Source organism: Leptodactylus fuscus, chromosome 2, assembly GCF_031893055.1.
Source record: "Leptodactylus fuscus isolate aLepFus1 chromosome 2, aLepFus1.hap2, whole genome shotgun sequence".
Lineage (NCBI taxonomy): Eukaryota > Metazoa > Chordata > Amphibia > Anura > Leptodactylidae > Leptodactylus > Leptodactylus fuscus.
Window position 1 is genome coordinate 255,778,912 of NC_134266.1, and position 23,868 is coordinate 255,802,779.

Here is a 23,868-nt window from a genome sequence, read left to right on the forward strand (position 1 = left end):
GGATTTATCCATCTTTGTAATATTGATGGTCTGTCCTTAGGATAGGCCGTCAATATTACATCTGTGATGATACAACAGCCTGGACCTCTGCAGACTAGCTCTTCCAGGACAGCGCGGCTACAGGTAATGGTAACATTTCTAGGAGCTGCGCTGTTCACTTTCCATACAGAGTGTAGCAGTAGGTTTAGGTAGTGTGTTGTTGCACATTGTATGGCGGGAGAGCAGCATGGCTCCCGAGATGGTATTACCTTTAGCTGCCCTATCTCGGTATCGCTGGTCTGCAGGGTCCTAGTGGTGGGCCCCTAGAAATAATTCCACTGGTGGGCCCTAGACACCCCAGTCCGACCCTGCCTGTAGCCACTGGTATGTAACATCTGCAGATAAGGTTGAGGCTAAATCCTAGTAGCTCCGCCCACACCAGAGTCCGATCACATGGTCATGACGTCATCAGAGGTCCTTTAGCACACTAGGATTTAGCATCTACCCTGCAGATGAGTGGCCAGGATTCATTGTGTCTTATAGAAGATGTCTGTTGTATGGAGGAGAGGAAGCTCCAGTAACGTGACACACAAGGACCTTCCTTTAGTTACTCTGCCTATTAATGTCAGGCATTTGGGGTTATTAATTTAGTTTCAGTAACTCTATGTGCCTCACATTAATAGCATTTAACCCCATCATGTCCCTCATATTAACCCCTGTGTGCCCCATATAAGGGTTACTAATATGTGAGACACATGAGGGTACTAATGAAGGACCTTAATTATGAAGATACCTCATTATTACCTCCATATGTCCCACATATCAGTAACTCTTATGTGAGGCACACAGGGGGTTAATGTGAGGGACATGATGGGGTTAACTGCTATTACTATGATCCCCATGGAGTTACTAAGCTGTAATGCACATGACCAGATTTTTTATCTGCAATGGTGGATTTCCCCCCCCCAGGCTTATACTCGAGTCAATAAGTTTTCCCAGTTTTTTGTAAAGTAATTTTTGGTAAAATTAGGGGTCTCTGCTTATATTCGGGTCGGCTTATACTCAAGTATATACGGTACATAGTTTTATTCACATTTTAACCCCTTAATAAAAATCCAAAACTTTGCCAATATTTTTTTTTTCCCCAGAAAGTCACCGTATTCTGACACCCTTAACGTATTATATTTCTGTGCACAGGGATGCACATGGCGCCTTTATTGCAGGGGCCAGATGTACTTTTTAGTTATGCCATTTCGGCTTTGATCACTTTTTATTAATTTTTTTTTTTCAGAGCCGAAACCGCAAAAAGACACAAAAAAACGGTGGTTCAGTACTTTTGATTTTATTTTTTTTCTAGCTATGGCATTGATTGTACGGGTAAAATATTTTTAGAAAAATTTTGTACACTGGGTGTTTTTGGACACAAGGATACCTAATGTGTAGGTGTTTAACTGTAATTTGTAACAATTGCATATATTCTAGGGAAAGGGGGGGAGGGGGCATTTAAACTTTTAGTTCTTTTTATTTAATTTTTTTTAATTCTTATATTTGTTAGACCCCATAGGGGTCTTGAACCCCAGGGAATCTGATCACTAATGCTGTGCATTACAGTGTTTAAGCATTGCAAAATATTGCCATTTGTATGACCGGCTGCATAAAGCAGTTTACCATACAAATGTATGGCAGACAGGCCTGGGAGCTTTCAATAGGCTCCCGGCTGTCACAGCAACAAGGTTTCGGCCCTGGACCTCACTCCGGGAGGAGGGTGATCCCTGGCAAAATGGCGGCAACCAGGCGCCGCGGTTGCACCAGGGGCTTTAACGACTCTCCAGGCACTGACCGCGGACATTAGTGCAAGGTCTCTGCAGGAGCTGAGCGGCCGCCATATTTAAAGAGTAGTAGTACGGTGGATGTCAGGAAGGGTTAAAGGGCTGTAACCACTGCCCCATCTTATATCACTTAGTGACTGTAGGTGGACAAAAGAAAAACATAAAAATAAAGACATTTTTCTCTCCCCCTCTCTTGCACACTTTCCTGGAAGTAGCATTATTACAAATGTATGTGCACACTCACGGCCTGCACAGAGTTACACTCCCGCCTGGTCTCCAAGTACCGCACGGCCCTCTTCTCTTCTTCTTTAAGTTTAGCATCTGCCTGTACAGAGTGAAACCGCCATTAGAAACTGGAGGAGCGAACGGCTTGTGTATAGACACTTTTCTATTGTTATCTTACATATTTCATGTAGTTTTGTACGCCATTTTGCTGCAGGTAAGAAGGGGCTTGGGTCCGGTAAAACCTCTCTGTGGAATCTAAGTAGGCTTTCTCAAAGTTATCTCGATAGATCTGGAGTTTGTCTTCTGGGTTTGAGCAAAGGTTAACTGTAAAGCGAATACACAAGAAATGTGACAAAGTAAATTAGAACATTTCTGAAGAAAAGGAGAGGACCAAGTCAAATAGTGGTATACAAGACTGGTTTATGGTCATAAAGTAACGGGGTTGTATCGGTTATGGATGGACTAATCCTATAGATGTCCCGATACACTGACCACTGTCATGTGACAGATGTTCTTTAAAGGGAGTCTGTCACCAGAACTCCACAGACTGATAGGCCCTGTGCTAGAATCCATTTTCTTTCCCCATTTGTCTATTGCCAGCGGCAATCTGTATACTGTTACTCCCTATATAACTATATAACAGAGAGCATCATCTTTCCCATTACACCACTGTTCTATTGTGTAAAATTCATAAGCTATATCTGTCTGAAGTGACTCCCCCTCCCCCAGCCTCTGTTTCCCTGCATTATACACGATCTCTCTCTCCCCAGGTATATTCCGATCTTCATTAAAGGAGTACTCCCATTTCAAGTATCATAATTCAGACTTGTAGCTGAAGCTAACAGAAGTGTTTTACCCAATACATTGCTTTATCTATCTTGCTCTGTTTGGCAGATACAGTTACATTTCTCCCCTTATTCTTTACAGCAGGTTGCCTAGGTTGTCGTCCTGCTCTCAGGCTGAGATGATGACTCCTGGCCTCTATATTCTCTTCCGTCACTCTCACTGCATACAGCTTTCAGTTTGCGAGCAGCGATAAGGACTAGATAAGTTTTTTGAGTCTCTGATGTGCATGTAAATCCTGAGATATCGGAGCAGGAGAAAGCAGGACCTCCGTGCAAGAATGAGCTGAAAACCCGGAAGAGGAGACAGCAGGACAACTCAAATGCTGAGATGAGAAAATCTTTTTAGGCTAAGGACCCACGAGAAATGCAGCTTTTTTTGTTGCAGATTTTGCTGCAGTTTTTTGAGCCAAAGCAAAGAATGGCTACAGAGTGAATGGGAAATATATAGGATGTTCTTATAGTTCTCCCTTCTGCTCAGCCCAGTCCTGGCTGTGTCTCCAAATCTGCAACATAGGAAGCTGCGTTTCCGCAACATGGGACCTCAGCCTTAGGGCCGCTTCACATGGCATAAGCGCGCCACTCATTTAAACATGTATACACATGTCTGAGCGCAGCGCTTCAAAACAGAGCCCACTGAAATCAATGGGCTCTGTTTTGAAGTGCGGCGCTCGGACACGTGTATAAATGAGCGGCGCGCTTAGGGCTAGTTCATACGGGGACATAGAGGAGGATTTTGACAGCGGAATCCACATCATAATCTTCCGCCATACAATGTTAGTCTATGTAGACTGCTAGCAGAGAAAAAGAAGCGACATGACCTTTCTTCAGGCTTTTTCCGCCTGAAGAAAGCAATAGAAGTGAATGGGAGGCGAAAACCGTGCGTTTTTTTGCAAAAATAAGCGACGCTTTTTTTTTTGCAAAAAAACGCATGGAAAAAAAAAACGCAACGCGGTTTTTTCAGCCCATTTACTTTACAGGAGGGGAAAACAGCCTGGCTTTTTTTTTTTTTTTAAAGCTGTTTTTTTTAAAAAAAAAAGCTCCAAAAAAAGCTTCCTAATTCGGAAGCTTTTTTTTCTGGTGCCAAAATAAGCCACACGTAATTTACGTGTGAACTAACCCTTACACCGTGTGAAGGGGCCCTTAGACTAAGGTCACATATTGCAGAAATGCAGCTTTTACTGCGGTTTTTTGAGCCAAAGTCAAGAATGGCTACAAAAGGAATGTGAAATACATAGTAATTGCTTATACGTCTCTTATACTTGTGCTCAATCCACTTCTGGTTTTGGCTCATAAAAAAACAAAACAAAACTGCGTTTCCGCAGCGTGGGGCCTCAGAAAATCAAAAATTATCAACGTGCAAACTTTCCAATAAATGTAAATAAAATAGGCAAAAAATAGAACATTGAAAAGCTAATAAAGTATAAGCACATGCCACTCTCCCCCCAAAAATACATACTTCACTGAGCCCACAGGCATTATACTAATCATCCTGCCCGACATGAAGGCTCAGGCCACACGACCAGTAACTGCAGTGGCTTGCAAAGCAACCTGCAGGTGAACCTTAGGAGGTACTACCGAATTTTCAGTGTTTTTTTGCAGCATTGGCCTGCAGCAGTACACACTGAAGGAAACTCAGCAGTGTGTATATTGTGTGACTCTGTGTCTGCATGGGTTTCAATGATGTAAACATTCGGATTTCAATAGACGGTGTGAGGCTTACCATAGGATTCTCGAACGCCAATGACTAGTTGGGAATCAAACGCCTCCCCTAATCTCTCGGCATGCACCAGCTTCATTGCACTATCCTGGAGTCGATTTTTAATATTAGAAAATATAGATTCATTCCAGGTATCCAACATTAGCTGCAGAGGAAGATGAGACACAAGATTAAAAGACAACCTACAGTAACAAAATATAGAACTATGTTCAATTAAAGGTTCAGCTCTCAGTCACGTGATCCCCTCTCACTCCGGTACGAAACAACAGCGTGATATGGAGCGAGGCCTACCTTCCTAACAATACTGTCTTCCACATTTGATTTCTTGTTGCTTCCTTGTTTACCCATTAAAGTGATTTCTAGTTGACAGAAGGGTTTGGGTAAGATGTCGCACTGTGTGAAGAACTTGCGCCATTCTACGATATAAGCTTTAAGTAACGCGGTGTCATCCTGATGACTCAATACTCTCTGGAACGGCAAAAAAATACACCTTTATGTTATTCAAAAAATATCAGCGCAGGTTACAGCCTTACAGCAACATTTGTGGTATAAAAGAGAACGTGTCGCCAAGTACAAGATGCTAAAATCACATACCTCCTATGATGGCCGCTATAGGTGCCTCAATAAATGGGCTTTTAAAAAACAAACAACACCCCTTCAAAGATATGGCCCCTGGAAGGTTCTAGGTAAATTAGCATTAAAGGGGTATTCCCATCACGTTTGTTCACCAACCTGCAGGCTGTGTGCTCTCTTCACTTCCTGGTTTTCTCAGCACATTGGTGGGCGGGGTTTCACTTGCTCTGCTATCTGCTATGTTTGCAGTCAGTAATGAGGGATTAGTTGTAAATGAATTACCACAGTATGAAGCTGATGTAGCAGAGCTGGATTTGGTCAGTTTGCATTACATACAAAGGTAACGGACTCCCTATCTCAGCCCTTATCAGCCAAATTCAATTAAACCGACTGATAAGTGGAAGAGCAGGAGATAAGCGCTCAGAAATCCCAGAGCTCTCACCTCCCCCCCCCCATCTGAGGAGCTCCGTTACTTGTCTGTGGCAGAGACATACACAGCTCAGAGCTGCTCCCAGCACTCAGCCCTTCCCTCCCTCCCCCCCTGAGAGGAGGACCTACCTCACTTGGGAACTGAGCAGATAAGCCTGTGGTCATAGAAATGCAGTGTAAACAATGAAGTGAATAAATTAAGATAGCGGCCAAACAAAGCAGTTTTGATAAAGCAATGTATTTAGAAAAAGTCTTATATCCACATAAACTAGCAGTATAGATAGGTTCCTTGCTATGGGACAACCCCTTTAAGGGAGTGTTCACATTACCCTTGTTAGTGTCTGTTGCTGGCATCTGATACAAAATGTTAACAATGGACAATAACAGATCTGTCATAAAATCTGATTGATTTCAATGGGATTTTATCTGTTGTCCGTTTTCACCAAATCTGTCACATGTCCATTACGTCACAGGATATAATGTAGGATGAAGGACTTTTGTGTCCCTTCAAAATAACAAACAATATATTTTTTTTAACATTAATGTCTATGACTATTTGACGGACGTCCATTATTACCGTCTGTTTTTTTTTTTTTTGGCGCAGAAATAAAATAGACAGTATATAAACGTACATTAACAGGTACTAACTGATGTTAAAGTGTCCATTTTGTTTACCTGATCCATTAAAGAGGACCTTTTTTAACGTACTCGGGCACACGTGGTGTAATATACCGCTAGAATGCCGACGGCTTTCCCGTTCTGTGCCGGTATTGTAGCTTTTCGGTATCAGAAGGGCGTTTCTCACAGACTGTCAGGAACGCCTCTCCTCACAGTAGCGTTTATTGCGCTGTATTGTGAGAGGGGGCGTCCCTTACTGCCCAGACATGACCCTGAGCGGTGAGGTACGCCCCTCAGTACTCGTCTATGGATGAGTACTGTAAGGAGTAGGGACCTCACCAGTATCATTCAAATCAATAGAAGCCGAGCTGCAGTAACCTCTAGCTGCCACTATACAGTGGATGGAGCTGTTCGCTTCCAGGTCTAGTACTGTGCCACGGATACAGATGATCAGTATGGCTGTAAGGCCTACAATATCACATTGGTGTTAGTCAGCCCTGAAGATAGGTCATGAAAAATTTCCCTGCAAAATATGATTTTATTTGATAAAACATAGTAAATCGACTACTTACAGCTTGAGCTTGCTTGATAAAATCTAGAATATCTTCCTTTAGAGCCTGATGAATTTTAGCCGGACCTTTATCATCCCATAGGCATACTGCATGCACATCACTGTAACACAAAGACAAGGCAATGTTTAAGCGGACGGGCTCTCCATCTTTTGGGTTCCCATTTGGACCTGAAAGCTAGTGTGACCCTAGCGTAAGATTTAATTTAAAAAAAAAAAAAAAAAAAAGATATATATTTATACAAACACATATACACCATATACTAAAATTATTAACTCGGCTCCAGTAAAGGATAGCAAAAAACCTTTTTTTTAAGGTTTTTAAGGGCGTATATTGTCAGCAGTGCTTAGCCAGGTTATAGGAGTCGGCAGCTCGAATTTCCGTAGATGGTTTTTACATCACAGAACGTTTTGCATGCACCTAATAGCGTTACTACTTACTGTGCACAATTTAGAGAGATTAGAACATTCCTTCAGAATTAAGATCATCCGGGTAGAAAAGTTTCTCAGTTAATATTCTTAACCGGTGAAGGACACGGCCTATAAGTTTCTTATGGACCAGGCCTCAATTTTCAAAACTGGCATGTGTCACTTTATAAATGGAAACAACACTATTTGGCTTTGGGAGGGCAGCTTTTGCTGCAATAGTTTTCAGGTGCCATGTCACATTTGCAGAGTCCCTGAAGTACTAGTACAATGGAAACCCCTCAAAAGTAACCCCTATTTTAGAAACTACACTATTCAATGAATTTCTCAAGGGGTATTAGCATTTTGAGCCTAACAGAGGTTAACAATTAACCTGAATACACGGCTGACTTCCTGACAACATGGCAGGATCAACTAGGTACTGGGGCTTCTAGCAGCCTGCGGTCACTGGCCAGACCCCGGGCTGCAGAAAATATGTCAGAGGCACCCCCCATTCTCGCCTGGGGGATTTTGCATAGTGGAACCCCTTAGATGCTGCAGTCCTGTTTGACCGCAGGATCGAAGGGATTAAAACCCCCAATTGGAGTTATGAGTTATGGAGCCAGTTACAGTTAACACCCGCTTCTGATCTATCTCAGTGTCTCTGAAGTGCCGTCCGTAAATTTACAATTCAGAGGACTACAGAGACCAGGACCACGACCACTGGCTGTAAATTTACGGTCAGTGGTCCATAACTGGTTAAAGGGATTCTACCACTAAAACACTTTTTTTTCTAGTTTAAAAAGGCTATTCGTCTCTTACCTGTGGAAGTGCTCTCCGCCGCGCCGTTCGTTCAAAATACCGGTTTGTACCGGTATGCTAATGAGTTCTCTCGCAGCGATGGGGGCGTCCCCATTGCAGCTCGAAAACCGACCGCAGCGCCGCCTCTCTGGTCTTCGGTGTCCTCCCCTTGCTTCTTCAGCGTACTGTCGGACGCCTGCGCAGTACGCTCTGTTCGGCGAAGATTGCCGAACGTACTGCGCATGCGCGAAATTGCGGTCCCAGCCATAGTGCATAGTGCACTTTCGCGCATGCGCAGTACGTTCGGCAATCTTCGCCGAACAGAGAGCATACTGCGCAGGCGTCCAACAGACGCTGAAGAGGCAAGGGGAGGACACCGAAGACCAGAGAGGCGGCGCTGCGGTCAGTTTTCGAGCTGCAATGGGGATGCCCCCATCGCTGCTCCTGCGATGGGGACGCCCCCATCGCTGCGAGAGAACTCATTAGCATACCGGTACAAACCGGTATTTTGAACGAACGGCGCGGCGGAGAGCACTTCCACAGGTAAGAGACGAATAGCCTTTTTAAAGGCTATTCCGATGTGGTAACTAGAAAAAAAAGTGTGTAAATGGTAGAATCCCTTTAATCTAACCTGTTTCACATTCTGTAGATTTTTTTTTTTAATTCTATTTTCCATACGTTATGGGGTCGGCCATCTTGCCTGAGCTGCTGTTATTAGTATTTGGAAAGGTGCGTTACAGAAGCCACATAGACATGATAGCCTGGAGGTGAGATGCTTAGATATGCCGTGTAACCTGTGTCGGGAAAGGGAGCAGATACACTGTGACATCACCTATGGTGAATACAGATCTCTATGTCATGTATATAGGTGATACTTGTCATGGTAGTCCTGCCTGTCCTGATAAGGAGATGACTGCTGAAAAAACATCTTCTGAAAACAGGGTCTATCAGACTATTATTAGGAGAAGTTGTCATAGTGAAATGGCAAGATATATATATATTTTTATACACAGTGATATCGAAAATAAAAGAAATACCACCAAAATGACAAGAAGTTAAAATAAATTTTCAAAAATTTTCATTTATTTGAGGATACTTTCCCTATAGGGGTAGAGTACAACATAAAATCAACCAAGTTACTTTTTTACATGTATAGCTACCTGGACACTGCAACTAGGGCTTATTTTTGATAAGGGGGCTTATATTTCAAGTATTCTGCAAAAATCTTGAAAAAATCATGCTAGGGATTATTTTTGGGGTAGGTCTTATTTATGGAGAAACCAGGTAGGTACAGCAACAAGATTCCAGAGATTCTTGGTTTGTTTGGTTGCGTTGTATGCATAGACACAAGTCCGGGGGGCATTGTAATGAGGATCCTGCCCTAGCCACCTCCATGACAAGTGAATGGAGCAGAACTCCCCAGTGAAACCAAGGCAGGACAGACGACATGTGGAGATCAACCCAGCGCCTTCTGTTGATACCCCCTCGGCCTGCGCACATGGTCGTGAGCATGAGGCCTAAAAGAGTTCTGTACATCCTGCACCCCTAATTTTTTTTTAAACTCGTTTTATTGAAAAGTGCATAACAGAACACATAATACAGTGGAAAGCAATAAAATGTAAGCACAAATAAACAGAAAGAAAAATTACACACGAACAGAAATAAGCCACAACATCATCTCCCTCCGTCCCCAAACCCCACCTACACAGTTGAAAGCAGAAAATCACATACGAGTCCCACAAAATGAAACAGTATCAAGAAAGGGGGGAGCCGTGAACCCATCAGGTACAGGCCGCCCCTTACGGAGAGAAGGCATCAATAGCCGAGCGCATTGAAGGGGCAGAAAATAGGGTCATGGGGGAGTCATACCAGGCACCCCAAACTTTAGAAAACTTCTGGGGACAGCCTCTCTCTTTATATATGATCTAATTAAACGGAAGAACCGCATTAACTAGTTTTCGCCACTGGGAAACGGATGGGGATCTAGGGGCCATCCATCGCAAGGCAATGGCTTTCCTCGCATAGAACAAGCTTTCCTGAAGGAAAATACAGGTGTGATGCTGCCATAACTCCTCCTCCAACACACCGAATAGGCATATTTCGGGAGAGAATGGAACAGGACGGTTCAGGACATCCGACAGGAGGTCCACCCCCCCCCCCCCTCCAAAAGGCCTGGATAATCGGGCAGCCCCACAGCAGATGCCAAAAGTCTGCACGGGGTCACGAACACCTAAGACAATTACGGCCAGACAGCCGACCCATCCGGTGTAACCGGACTGGGGTCAGATAACATTGGTGCAAAATGAAAATCTGAATCAATTTGTTGTTAGTCGAGGGTGAGACATGAAAAGGAGATTCCAAAACCTCCTGTAATGTCTCCTCCGTCAGCTCCTGCACCTTTAATTTTAGTAATTTTAGCCTCAAACCTGAATTTTTATGACAAATAAAGACAGTAAACAGTTTTATAATGTCAGTTGTCATAGTCGTCCTCCCGTAATAGATCACACAGACGCGGGATAAAACTGCTTTCCATCTTCATCTAGGAGTGACAATGTGTTAAAAACTACAGAAGCCGTCACTCACTAGCTTAGTTCTGATCCGCGAGACTGAGAACATTGTGACCCGAGATCATAGAAGAGATAGAACGAAACTCACACCCACAAAGGGGACGAGGAGAACACTTTACATATGTATCAAAGTGTATATTTATTTCTGTTTTCTCTCTTTTCCTTTTTAAGAAAAATTTACCGTATATACTGGAGTATAAGCCGACCTGAATATAAGCCGACCCCCCCTAATTTTACCACAAAAAACTGGGAAAACTCATTGACTCGAGTATAAGCCGAGGGGGGGGGGGGGGGGTGAATGCAGCAGCTACTGGAGAATTTCAAAAATTAAAATGGATACCAATAATAGTACATTAGCTGAGTGGGTTACTGATATGTGAGAGACATGGAGGTAATAATTATTACATTAAACATTATTAAGGCACTTTATTATTACCTTCATATGTCTCACATACTAGTAACCCTTATATGGGTCACACAGGGGTTAATGCGAGGGACATGATGGGGTTAACTGCAATTAATGTGAGGCACATGGAGTTACTGAAACTAAATTAATAACCCCAAATGCCTGACATTAATAGGAATTGTATCCCCAGTATGTACCTGTGTGTTTTACTGTATCAGCTCTCCTGGATGCAGACACAGGAGCAGGGACCGGCCGCCTCCTGGGTGTGTCCTATATCATTACCGTAGCAACCACTGAAGGACACTCCCCCCCTTACTTAATTTATGCAGGTCCTTGCAGTCCTGTGCTGCCTGACTCGAGTATAAGCCGAGGGGGCTTTTCAGCACAAAAACTGTGGGAAAAAGTCGGCTTATACTCGAGTATATACGGTAACTTGGAAATAATAATAAATAAAACGTAAAATCACCCTAAAAATCTAGAAATCAGAAGGAATTTTACACTTAAAGTCTAAGACTCTATGCATGCGAAATGGAGAAACAGGGATACTTACGAGAACAGATCAAACCACTGCTGCTTCGTGACGGATTCTTGGCGTAAGAGCTTCAGAACGATAGGTCTCATGAAATCCCATTTGTCCTCAAACTGCAGGGAACCTTTATTCTGAGAATAAAGACAGTATAATGTTATAAATCTATCCATTCAGATTTGCGAGGACATACACCTAGACCTCAGGGTCTATACATACGGTGATTTTTGTGTATGGTATCTGACATATTCCTCTGATTTGTGGCACTGTATAGCCTTGCAGCGGCTTAGGTCAGCCATAACTTCCCATATTTAAAAACCCCAACCCCATGTCCCCAAATAAACCACAAAAAACAACAAAAAAACAAAAAAAAACAAAACAAAAACACACCCACCTTCCACATGGTCGGCTTACACTAGTATTGAGAAATTTTGTTCCCCATTAAAATATGCAGAGAGAAAAATCCTGTAAGACATTTTGGTTGAAAACTGTGGGTAACTGCTTTTTAATCAGATAGGGTTTCCAAATGGACCCGAAGAACAGAAACCCAATGCCAGTGTTAGGCGCTGTTCACAAGGGGAGCGGATTGGCGGATTTTGGCCCAGAGAGTGATGCGGGAAGCCATGTCACAAAAGGGTCAAAATGCGCCTGCCACAACTGTCGCGGCTTCCCCCTCTGGAGTAGGCTCAAATGAATGGGCCAAGCCCGGTGGGTGCTGCCGCAAGGTGGATGCTGGGGCTGAATCAGCCGCGGAATCTGCCGGAAGAAAGGACAGCTCGCTTCCTTTTTCCATGAGCCGGAACATACCCTGCACGGAAAAATGTAAACTGACGGTCTCCATAGACCTCCATTGTGAGGGGGTGGATTGTGACGTGGATTCAGCGCCAAAATCCAACCCCCTCTTGCCCCGTGTGAATGGGGCATTACAGGTATCAACATTTCGCAACTACAATCATTTTTTTCAAAAATAGGAAAATTGAGCTTTTGCAACTAGAAAATTTGGGCTTAGTTTATTTTTCATCTTAGTTTCATAGTACATGGGTTTTCCAGGTTGAGAGCAGTTTTTAATACCGATGACGTAGCCTCACAACAGATCATATATCTCTATATCATTAGAGGTCTGACACCTGGATTCAGCGCACTGTCAGCTCTCCCGTTGTGTGCCCCGGGAAAGAGATATCGGTGTAATTACCAATAGCTCTTCACCATCAGAAGTGTGTTCCTGACAGTATTGTCGCAGTGCTATACTGTCAGAGGGGGCCTTCCTTACTGCACAGCCATGACTTTGAGCGGTGAGGAATGACGCCCCCTTCCCCATCCTGACAGTACTCATCCTTAGACTAGTATTGGGGGGCATTTGCAAGGAATACCCCCTCTGACAGTATACCACTATGAACAGTACTGTCAGGATGGACGTTCCCAGCTAGACTGTCAGTAACGCCCTTCTGACTGTGAAGAGCTATGGTACCGGCACCACTAGCTCTTCACCCGGGACACGACAACAGTGCACTGAATTCAGCGTACCGTCGGCTTTCTAGCGGTATATAAAACCACATGTGCCTTAGGGCATGAAAGGTCCGTCTTTAATGGAACCAATTTGCATATTGACCAAAATTGAGGAACTGATTCACAATAGGTAAAAATACTGTTTGATTCAGGTAACCCTAACCTATGCACCTAAGGGGCTGGGTTGATATGTTGGGTTTTGGTCACAAATTCCCTTTAATACTTTCGGAATAAGGTCCCACATAGCGGGGCAAAACAGCACGGTAGAAACGCGTGGTGTTTTGTCCTGCAGGGCTTTTCACAGAAGAGGTTTCTGCTTCCATTATGTCTATAGGAAAACCACCGACATTTCCGTAGGTATAATTGATGGTTGTGTAAATGGCGGCATTTTCTCTGAGTATTTTTCTGCAATGTATGGATAGGATTTGCTTGAATACCATTCACTTTGCAGCAACTGTAAAATGTTTAGGTTTTTGGCATTTATGCCACGTGGAGCCCCGGCCTTAAACGGAGTCTGTCAGCAGTAAACTGGTGATAAACTGAATGGCATTACCTTGTAGAGCCGATTCTACAGTGCCCATATATTCCTCTGTTATTTAGCTTTGGAGCGCCTTATGTTTTATTCATATGCAGGGATCCTATCATTAAAGAGGACCTTTCACCATATCTGGGCACATGCAGTGTTATATACTGCCAGAAAGCTGACAGTGCGCTGAATTCAGCGCACTGTCGGCTTTCCCGATCCGTGCCCGGTGTAAAGCGCTATCGGTCCCGGTACCGTAGCGCTTTACAGTCAGAAGGGCGTTTCTGACCATTAGCCAGAGACGTCCTTCTGCCTCGCGGCGCCAATCGCGCTGTGCTGTGGAGCCGGGAGGAACTCCCCCTCCCCTCCTGATAATACTCGTCTATGGACGAGCTGTGTGAGCAGAGGGAGGGGGCGTTACTCCCGACTCCACAGCACAGCGCGATTGGCGCCACGAGGCAGAAGGACGTCTCTGGCTAATGGTCAGAAACGTCCTTCTGACCATAGAAGAGCTACGGTACCGGGCCGTAAGTTCTTCACACCGGGCACACATCGGGAAAGCCGACAGTGCGCTGAATTCAGCGCACTGTCAGCTTTCTGGCAGTATATAGAACTGCCTGTGCCCGGATATGGTGAAAGGTCCTCTTTAAAGGGATTCTATCATTTAAACCCTTTTTTTTGTCGCTGACACGTCAGAATAGCCTTAAGAAAGGCTATTCTTTTCCTACCTTTATAAGTCGTCTCCGACCCGCCATTCGGTGAAAAATCAGTTTTTTTATCGGTATGTTGCCAGAGAACTCTCCAGCGCCACCTCCATCTTCTTCAGGACCGTCTTCTTCACTGCGTCTTCTTCCAGTGGTGTCTTCTAACTTCTAGGCCTCGGGCAAGCCGTCTGCATATGCCCGCCGGCCACAAGAAAAATGGCCGCTTACACAGTATTGGAAGCGGCCATTTTCTCGTGGCCGGCAGGCATGCGCAGTCTGCTTGCCCTAGGCCTAGAAGTTAGAAGACACTACCGGAAGAAGACACGGTGAAGAGGATGATCCTGTAGAAGATGGAGGCTTCGCTGGAGAGTTCTCTGGCAGCATTGGGGACGCCCCCAGTGCTGCGAGAGAACTCATTTGAATACTGAGAAAAAACTGATTTTTTACCGAATGGCGGGTCGGAGACAACTTATAAAGGTAGGAGACGAATAGCCTTTCTTAAGGCTATTCCGATGTGTCAATGACAAAAAAATGATTTAAATGGTAGAATCCCTTTAAAATGTATTTTTTTTCTGACTAACACGTAGCAATAGCCTTAAGAAAAGTTATTCTTCTCCTACCTCTGTCTTTACCGCGACGCTGTTTTGTAGAAATCCCAGTTTTCTTCGGTATGCAAAGGAGTTCTCTCGCAGCACTAGGGGCGTCCCCAATGCTGCGAGAGAACTCTCCAGTGACGCCTCCATCTTCTTCTGGAATGCCCTCTCCCTGTGTCTTCTTCCGTCCTCGGTTTCAATCTTCTACGCCTCGGGCAGTGCTGACTGCGCATGCCCGGGCCACAAGAAAATGGCCGCTTACAAAGTAAGTTGGTGTAAGCGGCCATTTTCTTGTGGCCCGGGCATGCGGATCTGCCAAAGGCCTAGATTTCAACCCAGGACGTAAGAAGACACAGGGAGAGGCAGTTCCAGACGAAGATAGAGGCGGCGCTGGAGAGTTCTCTCACAGCATTGGGGATGTCCCCAGTGCTGCATTGAACGCATTTGCATACAGAAGTAAACTGATTTCTACCGAACGGTTGTGTGGAGAAGACATCTAAAGGTAGGAGAAGAATAGCCTTTCTTAAGACTATTCCTACGTGTTAGTAAAAAAAAAAAAAAGGTTATCCAATGATAGGATCCCTTTAAGGATGTGTCTTCGTTTATTTGGGCTTCAGTCCGAGCTCTCGATTCCCGAACAAATCCGAAGAATAAAACAGCGATTTCCATGAAAATGGGGTGCCAAAGCTGAACAACAGAGGAATATGGGAAACTGTAGAATCCGCTCTACAAGGTACACGGATTAGGATTTTAACTATTTTCCTACTGACAGACTCCCTCTACTTATAATGCAAATATAAAAAAAAATAAAAAACATTAAAAGTCATCAATAAAACTTTTCCCATCAAGAAACTTTTAAGTGTCAAATATCAAATCTGCTTGGACATGAAATGTGTGAAGCAGGAACCAGACAGCAAATAGCTGAGCCCCGCATAGTCTCTGCTATAAATAAGTGCCGGCGGCCGCTCGCTTACAGTATTACCTCACATGTGTCACCCACCTAACATGTGGCGTATCTGATCTTTGTGGGTAGACACACAAGTGTTTAGTAGCTGCTACTTGAGAGAATACAGTTAAGAGACTAAGACTAAGGTTCACGTCTGCGTAGGAGTCTCCGCCACAGATTCCACCGAATATCAGCAGAGAGAACAGTCCTTGAAGACTCTTCACATCCAACGTATATCTCTGACATAAGCCATTGTATAGGCACACACAGTAATGGAGAACTCAGCAGACAGGGCCAAACCACAAACCTGACATTTACTTTACACCGAACTCCTATGAAAGTGAATATACAGCAAATTATGAGTCCAATTAATTATAGAATATTAATAACTGCACAATTAGAAGTAATTAAAGGGATTCTACCACCAAACTATCTTTTTTTCTAATTATCACGTCGGAATAGCCTTAAGAAAGGCTATTCGTCTCTTACCTTTAGACGTGGTCTCCGCGGCGCCGTTCCTTAGAAATACCGGTTTTAACCGGTATGCGGATGATTTCTCCGCAGCAATGAGGGCAGGTCCCAGCGCTCAAACGGCGATGGGGACGTCCCCACTGCTGCCCGAGAGCCTTTTCCAGCGACACCTCCATCTTCAGCTGCAACCCCGCCTCTTCCGTCTTCCATCTCGGTCCAACTTCCGACGCCTGCACAGTATGCTCCTGTATTGAACTACAAGAGCAAGAGCGGCCTCCCAAAAATGGCCGCCAGCCATTTTTGGGAGGCCACTCTTTCTCTTGTAGTTCAATACAGGAGCGCACTGTGCAGGCGTTGGAAGTTGAACTGACAGAAGAGGCGGGCGGCTCTTGGGCAGAAGTGGGGACTCCCCCATCGCTGTTTGAGCGCTGGGGCCCGCCCTCATTGCTGCGGAAAACTCATTTGCATACCGGTTAAAACCGGTATTTCTAAGCAACGGCGCAGCGGAGACCACGTCTAAAGGTAAGAGATGAATAGGCTTTCTTAAGGCTATTCCGACGTGGTAATTAGAAAAAATGTTCGTTTAGTGGTAGAATCCCTTTAATCATTTTGTTTTGAAGCCAGAGGTGGTAACTTTTTCCCCCACACCACAGCTCTTAAATGGGTTGTCCAGGCTAAAATGTTATTTATTAATTAGATTGTAGAGGTGAAGAACCTCCCTCCCCCCCACACTCACCTGTCCCCAGTGCACAGGTCCAGTCCAGTCCTGCAGCCCCATTGTTAAAGTACCCGCCTCATGTGACGACTGAGACAAATCAGTGGTCTCAGCAGAAGAGAAGCGGCACATCAAAGATGGCGAAAAATTCAACAGCAAGTAGGAAGATGAGCTGCGGGACTGGGCCAACCTGGGCTGACACCGGAGCATCGGGGGACAAGGGAGTAGGATTTCTATTTTTCTCAGCTTGCAGTCATTCATTTTGCTTATTCCTGGTGGATAAAAATCAGTCCATAGTCATGTGATATACGGCCCATGGTCACGTGATAAGCACACAGGTACACAGCTCGTTTCTGGAGATGAGAGAGTAGTATTCGATCGAGTAGGTATTAGATAGAATACTACGGTATTCGAAATACTCATTCGAATACTACTCCTATTCACAGTAAAGATTCGATTCAGAACCAGCATTGATTGGCCAAATGCTATACAGTGTATAGCATTCGGCAAATCAACGCTGGTTCTGCAGCAGGCTCTTCTGTGCTAGTCGGGAGAGCTGGCAGCTTGCGGGTATGCGGGAGTGGACTTTTTCTCATAGGAATGCATTGACCAGCGTTGATTGGCCAGTGTACAGCATTTGGCCAATCAACGCTGGTTCTGCCAGAGGCTCATCTGTGACGAGGCGGAGTCTAAGATCAAACCACAATAGAGACTGCTGTGGTCCGATCTTAGACTCCGCCTCTTCACAGTCGAGCCTCCGGCAGAACCAGCGTTGATTGGCCGAATGCTGTACACTGTATAGCATTCGGCCAATCAATGCTGGTTCTGCAGGATGAGTAAGTTCACATTAGCGCTTGCCTCCCGTCCGGAGGACCCCCCCCAACGGAATATCAGCGCAACTGCAAGCACTGTGCAGTTCAAGCGCACGGACCCGTTATAATCTATGGGGTCCATGCACTTTAACTGCACAGCGCTCCTCCTAAACACTCTCCCCCTGCTATTCGTGGACTTGGAGACTCTCCTTTAGTCAAATAGTGGTTTCCCCTTTTTCCCAAAGACTGTAATGGGAATCGATATTCGATCGAGTAGAAGAATATTGAGGCTCTAAAAAAATAAAAATAAATAAATAAATTTCACTACTCGCTCATCTCTACTCGTTACCAGTCAGATGTCTGATTACTGTACAGTGGCTAAAACAAGCTGTGCACCTGTGTGCTCATCACATGACCATGGACTGATTTTTGTACACTGGGGGTAAGGAGTATGTCTGACAGCGTATAGGAAAATTGTACAACTTTTGCCTCCTAATATTGGACTGAAACTGGACAACCCCTTTAGGATTTTCACAAACTGCCATTTTGCCTATAGAGGCACACCTCAAACATAGAGCTGTTCATAACATAAAAAAATTAAATAAAAGAACCTGCAAGATGCCTGCACTGTGGCCAACTCTTCTGCCTTCTGTCAGGATAATAAGGGCCTATGAATCCATTTGCTGGCCTTTCCTAGCATGGACCCAGGACACAGACAGTACGCACAGCCTACAGGGCTATAGGTGCTACTGTAAGGAAGGACGTTTCTCACTGACTGTCAGGAATGCCCTGCTAACGGTGAAGATCTACGGTACCGGGACCGCTAGCTCTTCACCCGGGGCACAGAACGGGAAAGCCGAATACCGCTTTCTAGCTCTTGTGCCCCAGGAGATGAAAGGTCCTCTTTAAAGTATAAAAAATGATGAAGGCTATTGTGACTGCCTGAATGACGGAGACCCGTGTGCAGATGTGAACATAGCCTAAGCAATAAAAAAAATAACTAAAAGTGCAGCAAATGTGTTAATCATTATTTTAGGCCATGTTCACACTAGCTCCTTCCATAGGATCAGATCCACAGACTAAAAAGCTGACAGAATGACAAATGCAGACGAAGCCCCCTTGTCGGCCGCCACCAACTCTAATGTTAGACACGAGATGGAAGCTTTCTTCTGTCTTGTATATTTATTTTTCAAAGAGAAGAAAAAATCCTTCCGTCAAAAAACAAAACAAAAAACGAGACGAGAACACAAGGCAAGGCCAGGCTCTGTCACTCAAAAAAGAGACGGGTAGGACACGGCTGCTTGGAGCAATGAAGCCGCCCTCAGTGCTCCAGATTGCTCATTTGCACATTGCATATAATGGAGGGATGAATTTTCTTGGAAAAAAAAGGTGTTCTATTCATCTGAGCCTGAGCTAACTAACTGTATTGCTGGTATAATGTGCTTCACCCTGGTGACAGACTCATAATGGAGGAGGACACCCAATAGTCACCACACATCATTATATTCATGTACTTGTGTAATGGTGGCATTGGACAGTTTACATGTAAAGAGGTCCCAAGAACATGCCTGAACGGTGACACGCCAGGAAAGACGCCAAGTCATTGCACCAACCGGTTACTGACAAAAATACTGGAGTAACGGCGGCAGAACAAAATAACAGAGGAACGAGAGACTAAATAGAGCTTTACTATAGAGGACCTTTCATGTCCTCAGGCACTCGCGGTTTTATATACCGCTAGAAAGCCAACAGCATGGTGAATTCAGCGCACTGTCGGCTTTCCCGTTATGTGCCCCCGGGCTGGAGATATTGGTGAGGTTATCGATGTCTGCCCACTGTCAGAAGGGCGTTCCTGACAGTCCTCATCCTTAGCCCTGTACTGGGGACGTTCCTCACTACTCAGCACCATGGCTGGAAGGTAAGGAACGTCCCCACTGACAAGACAGGTCTATGGATGAGTACTGTCAGGAGCGTCTTTCTGACAGTGGGCAGAGATGGGTGCTGAAACTAACGGCATCAATATCTGCAGCCCAGGGGAACATAACAGGAAAGCAAACAGTGCACTGAATTTATATAAAAACAACATGTGCAGGAGGACATGAAACGTCCTCTTTAATTGCATTGTTAGGGCGGGTTCACATCTGCACCTCAGTCTCCGCTTTGTGGATTTCCATCTTCTGCCCAAGAAGCTGGACAGGAACAGGAAACCTGGCAGTCAGTGTCTGCCCGTGAGTGTCTTCTGGTCTCCGTGGCAAAACCAGTTTTTTTTTTTTAACCGGGCAAAAAGTCCTGTATCGTCAGACAGGCACAAGACGCTCATGGGCGGACAGTTTGCAAACCCACTCAAATGAATGGGTTTGAAAACTGACTGCCGGTTTCCGTCTCCTGTCCAGTTTCTCGGGCAGAAGACTCAAACCTGCAAATTGGAGACCCGCCCTTAATGGGGTCTCTCATTAGGACAACTTCTTAGGGTATATCCACATGACAGATACAATGTGGACCTTCACTTTCTCAGCTGAATATAGTGATAGGCTGCAGTGTTGTTGCAGTGGTGCAGCTTCTCTATATACACAGAGCAGCAGAGACAGCAGGGCTGTGGAGTTGGAATCGGGAATCTGTCTGATCATGGTTGTCAGTCGTTTATGGAGAGGTCAGAGTCAGGCTGAAGAATAATAGAGGAGTTAGATTTTGCCCTAAGTGATGGGAGCCATGGCACAAGAGCAGCTGGGAGAAAGATTGTTTTTATTTTTAGGCTTCCTCTGCTATAGACAAAAAGACAATCACAGACAACCCCTTTACCCTTTCCTGACATCTCCCGTATTACTACGGTCAGCCACTAAGCTCCTGTATCGCGCAGGAGAGATCAGTTGACACGTGTGAGATATATATATCTCTATCTATCTATCTATCTATCTATCTATCTATCTATCTATCTATCTATCATAGAGTAAAGGCATATCCCAGCAATATGCTGTCACTTTATAAGATGAGAGGACCCCATATATAGCCAGGCAAGGCCACTTATCCTGCTCAGGTTTCTGAGAAAACTGTGACAACCAATAAAGGTCATCCTGACAATTTCAAGGGGTTGTTCAGGAATTGGACAAACCCAAGAGACGGCCAGGGATTTTGGAAAGCTGCATGACAAAATATTTTTGAATGCCTTGTCTAAAAATTGGACAAATCCCAAAGGAGTTTGGGGAAAGGTGTAACATAAAAAAAGGAATCATACTCGCTTTCCCCCAGTGCTCCTGTGTCCCCCGCCACCAATGGGCATGCAGGAAAGGACCTAGTGGCATATATATAATATAGCCACCATTGAGGCCTCTACGGTCAAGTGCGGAGCAGAATTTCCTATGGTGAAGGCACGGCACAAACCTGAGTAGATAACAGTGGACAAGAGAGATCCGGCCACTGGGTAGTAGGATTTATTTTTTATGTTACACTTTCACCCCCTCCTCTGGGATTTGTCCAATTCCTCGACAACCCCAATAAAATGTGTTGTCATACAGATTTCCAAGACTCTTAAAAGGGGTTGTCAAATTCCTCATAAGGGCCGCAGAGCTTGTGCAAACACGATGACCTCTTCACTGTTTCACGGCAGATGTAAGAGCAGTCTCCTCCCATATTAATGAATTGTATGGGCTGTAAAAAAAAAAAAAGTCCCAGTGTCACCCAACAAGGGGGCATCTTACTAGGATTACCAACTAGACCGTCAACTCAATATAACCAGTCACATGATCACACCAACCAATAGCTGTAGGACAGAGTGATACAGTAGTTAGCACTGTTGCCTTGTGGTGCTACAGTCACGGGTTCGAATCACATCCATGAGACCGTAAGAGACACCTACATCTGTAAAGCACTGCGGAATATGTTGGCGCTATATAAGCAAGCAAAATATTTCATCCACAGACCGGTGATGTCCTTTGACATTATACAGAGCAGTCATAACGTGTAGGTCACTGATGATGCCACGTGACTGCATATAAGGTATATGTCCCCTCTGTCACGTGACTGCATATAAGGCACTACGTCCCCTGTCACGTGACTGCATATAAGGTATATGTCCCCTCTGTCACGTGACTGCATATAAGGTATATGTCCCCTCTGTCATGTGACTGCATATAAGGTATATGTCCCCTCTGTCACGTGACTGCATATAAGGCACTACGTCCCCTGTCACGTGACTGCATATAAGGTATATGTCCCCTCTGTCACGTGACTGCATATAAGGTATATGTCCCCTCTGTCATGTGACTGCATATAAGGTATATGTCCCCTCTGTCACGTGACTGCATATAAGGTGCTATGTCCCCTCTGTCATGTGACTGCATATAAGGTATATGTCCCCTCTGTCACGTGACTGCATATAAGGCACTACGTCCGCTCTGTCACGTGACTGCATATAAGGTACTATGTCTCCTCTGTCACGTGACTGCATATAAGGTATATGTCCCCTCTGTCACGTGACTGCATATAAGGCACTACGTCCGCTCTGTCACGTGACTGCATATAAGGTACTATGTCTCCTCTGTCACGTGACTGCATATAAGGTATATGTCCCCTCTGTCACGTGACTGCATATAAGGTATATGTCCCCTCTGTCACGTGACTGCATATAAGGTATATGTCCCCTCTGTCACGTGACTGCATATAAGGTATATGTCCCCATTGCCATGTGACTGCATATAAGGTATATGTCCCCTCTGTCATGTGACTGCATATAAGGTATATGTCCCCTCTGTCATGTGACTGCATATAAGGTATATGTCCCCTCTGTCATGTGACTGCATATAAGGTATATGTCCCCATTGCCATATGACTGCATATAAGGCACTATGTCCCCTCAGACACATGACTGCATATAAGGTATATGTCCCCTCTGTCATGTGACTGCATATAAGGTATATGTCCCCATTGCCATGTGACTGCATATAAGGTATATGTCCCCATTGCCATGTGACTGCATATAAGGTATATGTCCCCTCTGTCACGTGACTGCATATAAGGTATATGTCCCCTCTGTCACGTGACTGCATATAAGGTATATGTCCCCATTGCCATGTGACTGCATATAAGGTATATGTCCCCTCTGTCACGTGACTGCATATAAGGTATATGTCCCCTCTGTCACGTGACTGCATATAAGGTATATGTCCCCATTGCCATGTGACTGCATATAAGGCACTATGTCCCCTCAGACACATGACTGCATATAAGGTATATGTCCCCTCTGTCATGTGACTGCATATAAGGTATATGTCCCCATTGCCATGTGACTGCACAGTATACAAAGGTGTTATATCACTGATGATGTCATAACCGCACTGTTCTATGGTGTCACACTATTATATCCTGCCAGAAACATCACAAGGCTCTTCTCATTTCATTGGACTGACTGGGGTGAGAAAAACTCCAGAAGCGTTTTCTAGATGTTTATTTGGATAAAATCTTTCATAGATTCCCATTCAGAACCGTGGCCAAGTTACTATTAGTGATAGAATAGTGTGAACACTCCCCTAGGCTCGCTCCCTGTATTGCACTGCCAGTGTTATGGCTGTCATGTGCTATACATATCCCCAGTATTGGTAGAGTTGTACCTGGCAGCCGTTACTGTGAGCAGTGACAGGCAGGAGGCCATGGCTCTCAGGGATACAGGCAGGCTGCACTCCTCACACGTCCATGGGCAGCTCCAGTCACAGTTACCTGTGTGCACGACTCAGGCCATTGCCCCTGCCAGTGACAGCAGCCGGGTATGTACATGACAGCCCCGGGGGTGAGGGGCAGCTCTGCACTGAAGGCCGCCGCTATCACAACCCCCCCTCAGACTACAAAACATGTTCACACCCCGGCCATGGGGGAGCGCCAAGGTACAGCAAGGGGGGAGGGCTCCTTACCTTTAACAGATGAGACGTCGCCATGTTCCCTGAACTTGTCCTCCCGCCGGATCCCGCGAGATCTCCTTCTGCTCACGTCACATCCCGCGAGATCTCCAGAGGCTTCGCCGCTAGTCGGGTCACATGACTTCCGAGGACGCGAGCGGGAGAGCTAAGCGCTGCCAATCACGATAACTCCTCTCCCTATTGGTCAGGCTTGGCCTTAAGGGG

General features: G+C 45.1%; 1 protein-coding gene across 1 annotated transcript in view; it reads right to left on the bottom strand.

Moving 5' to 3' along the window:
* The window catches only part of CUL5 (cullin 5), a 41,819-nt gene extending 18,103 nt beyond the window's left edge, over positions 1-23,716 (bottom strand). The window contains exons 1-7 of the mRNA XM_075266121.1: positions 23,659-23,716; positions 11,513-11,622; positions 6,788-6,887; positions 4,887-5,063; positions 4,599-4,740; positions 2,212-2,357; positions 2,053-2,133 (exon numbers count right to left, since the gene is read on the bottom strand). Of these exons, the coding sequence (XP_075122222.1) occupies positions 2,053-2,133; positions 2,212-2,357; positions 4,599-4,740; positions 4,887-5,063; positions 6,788-6,887; positions 11,513-11,622; positions 23,659-23,682 (780 nt within the window). The 5' untranslated portion in view covers positions 23,683-23,716. The remainder of the gene's footprint in view (positions 1-2,052; positions 2,134-2,211; positions 2,358-4,598; positions 4,741-4,886; positions 5,064-6,787; positions 6,888-11,512; positions 11,623-23,658) is intronic.
* Between the last annotated feature and the right edge of the window lie 152 nt (positions 23,717-23,868).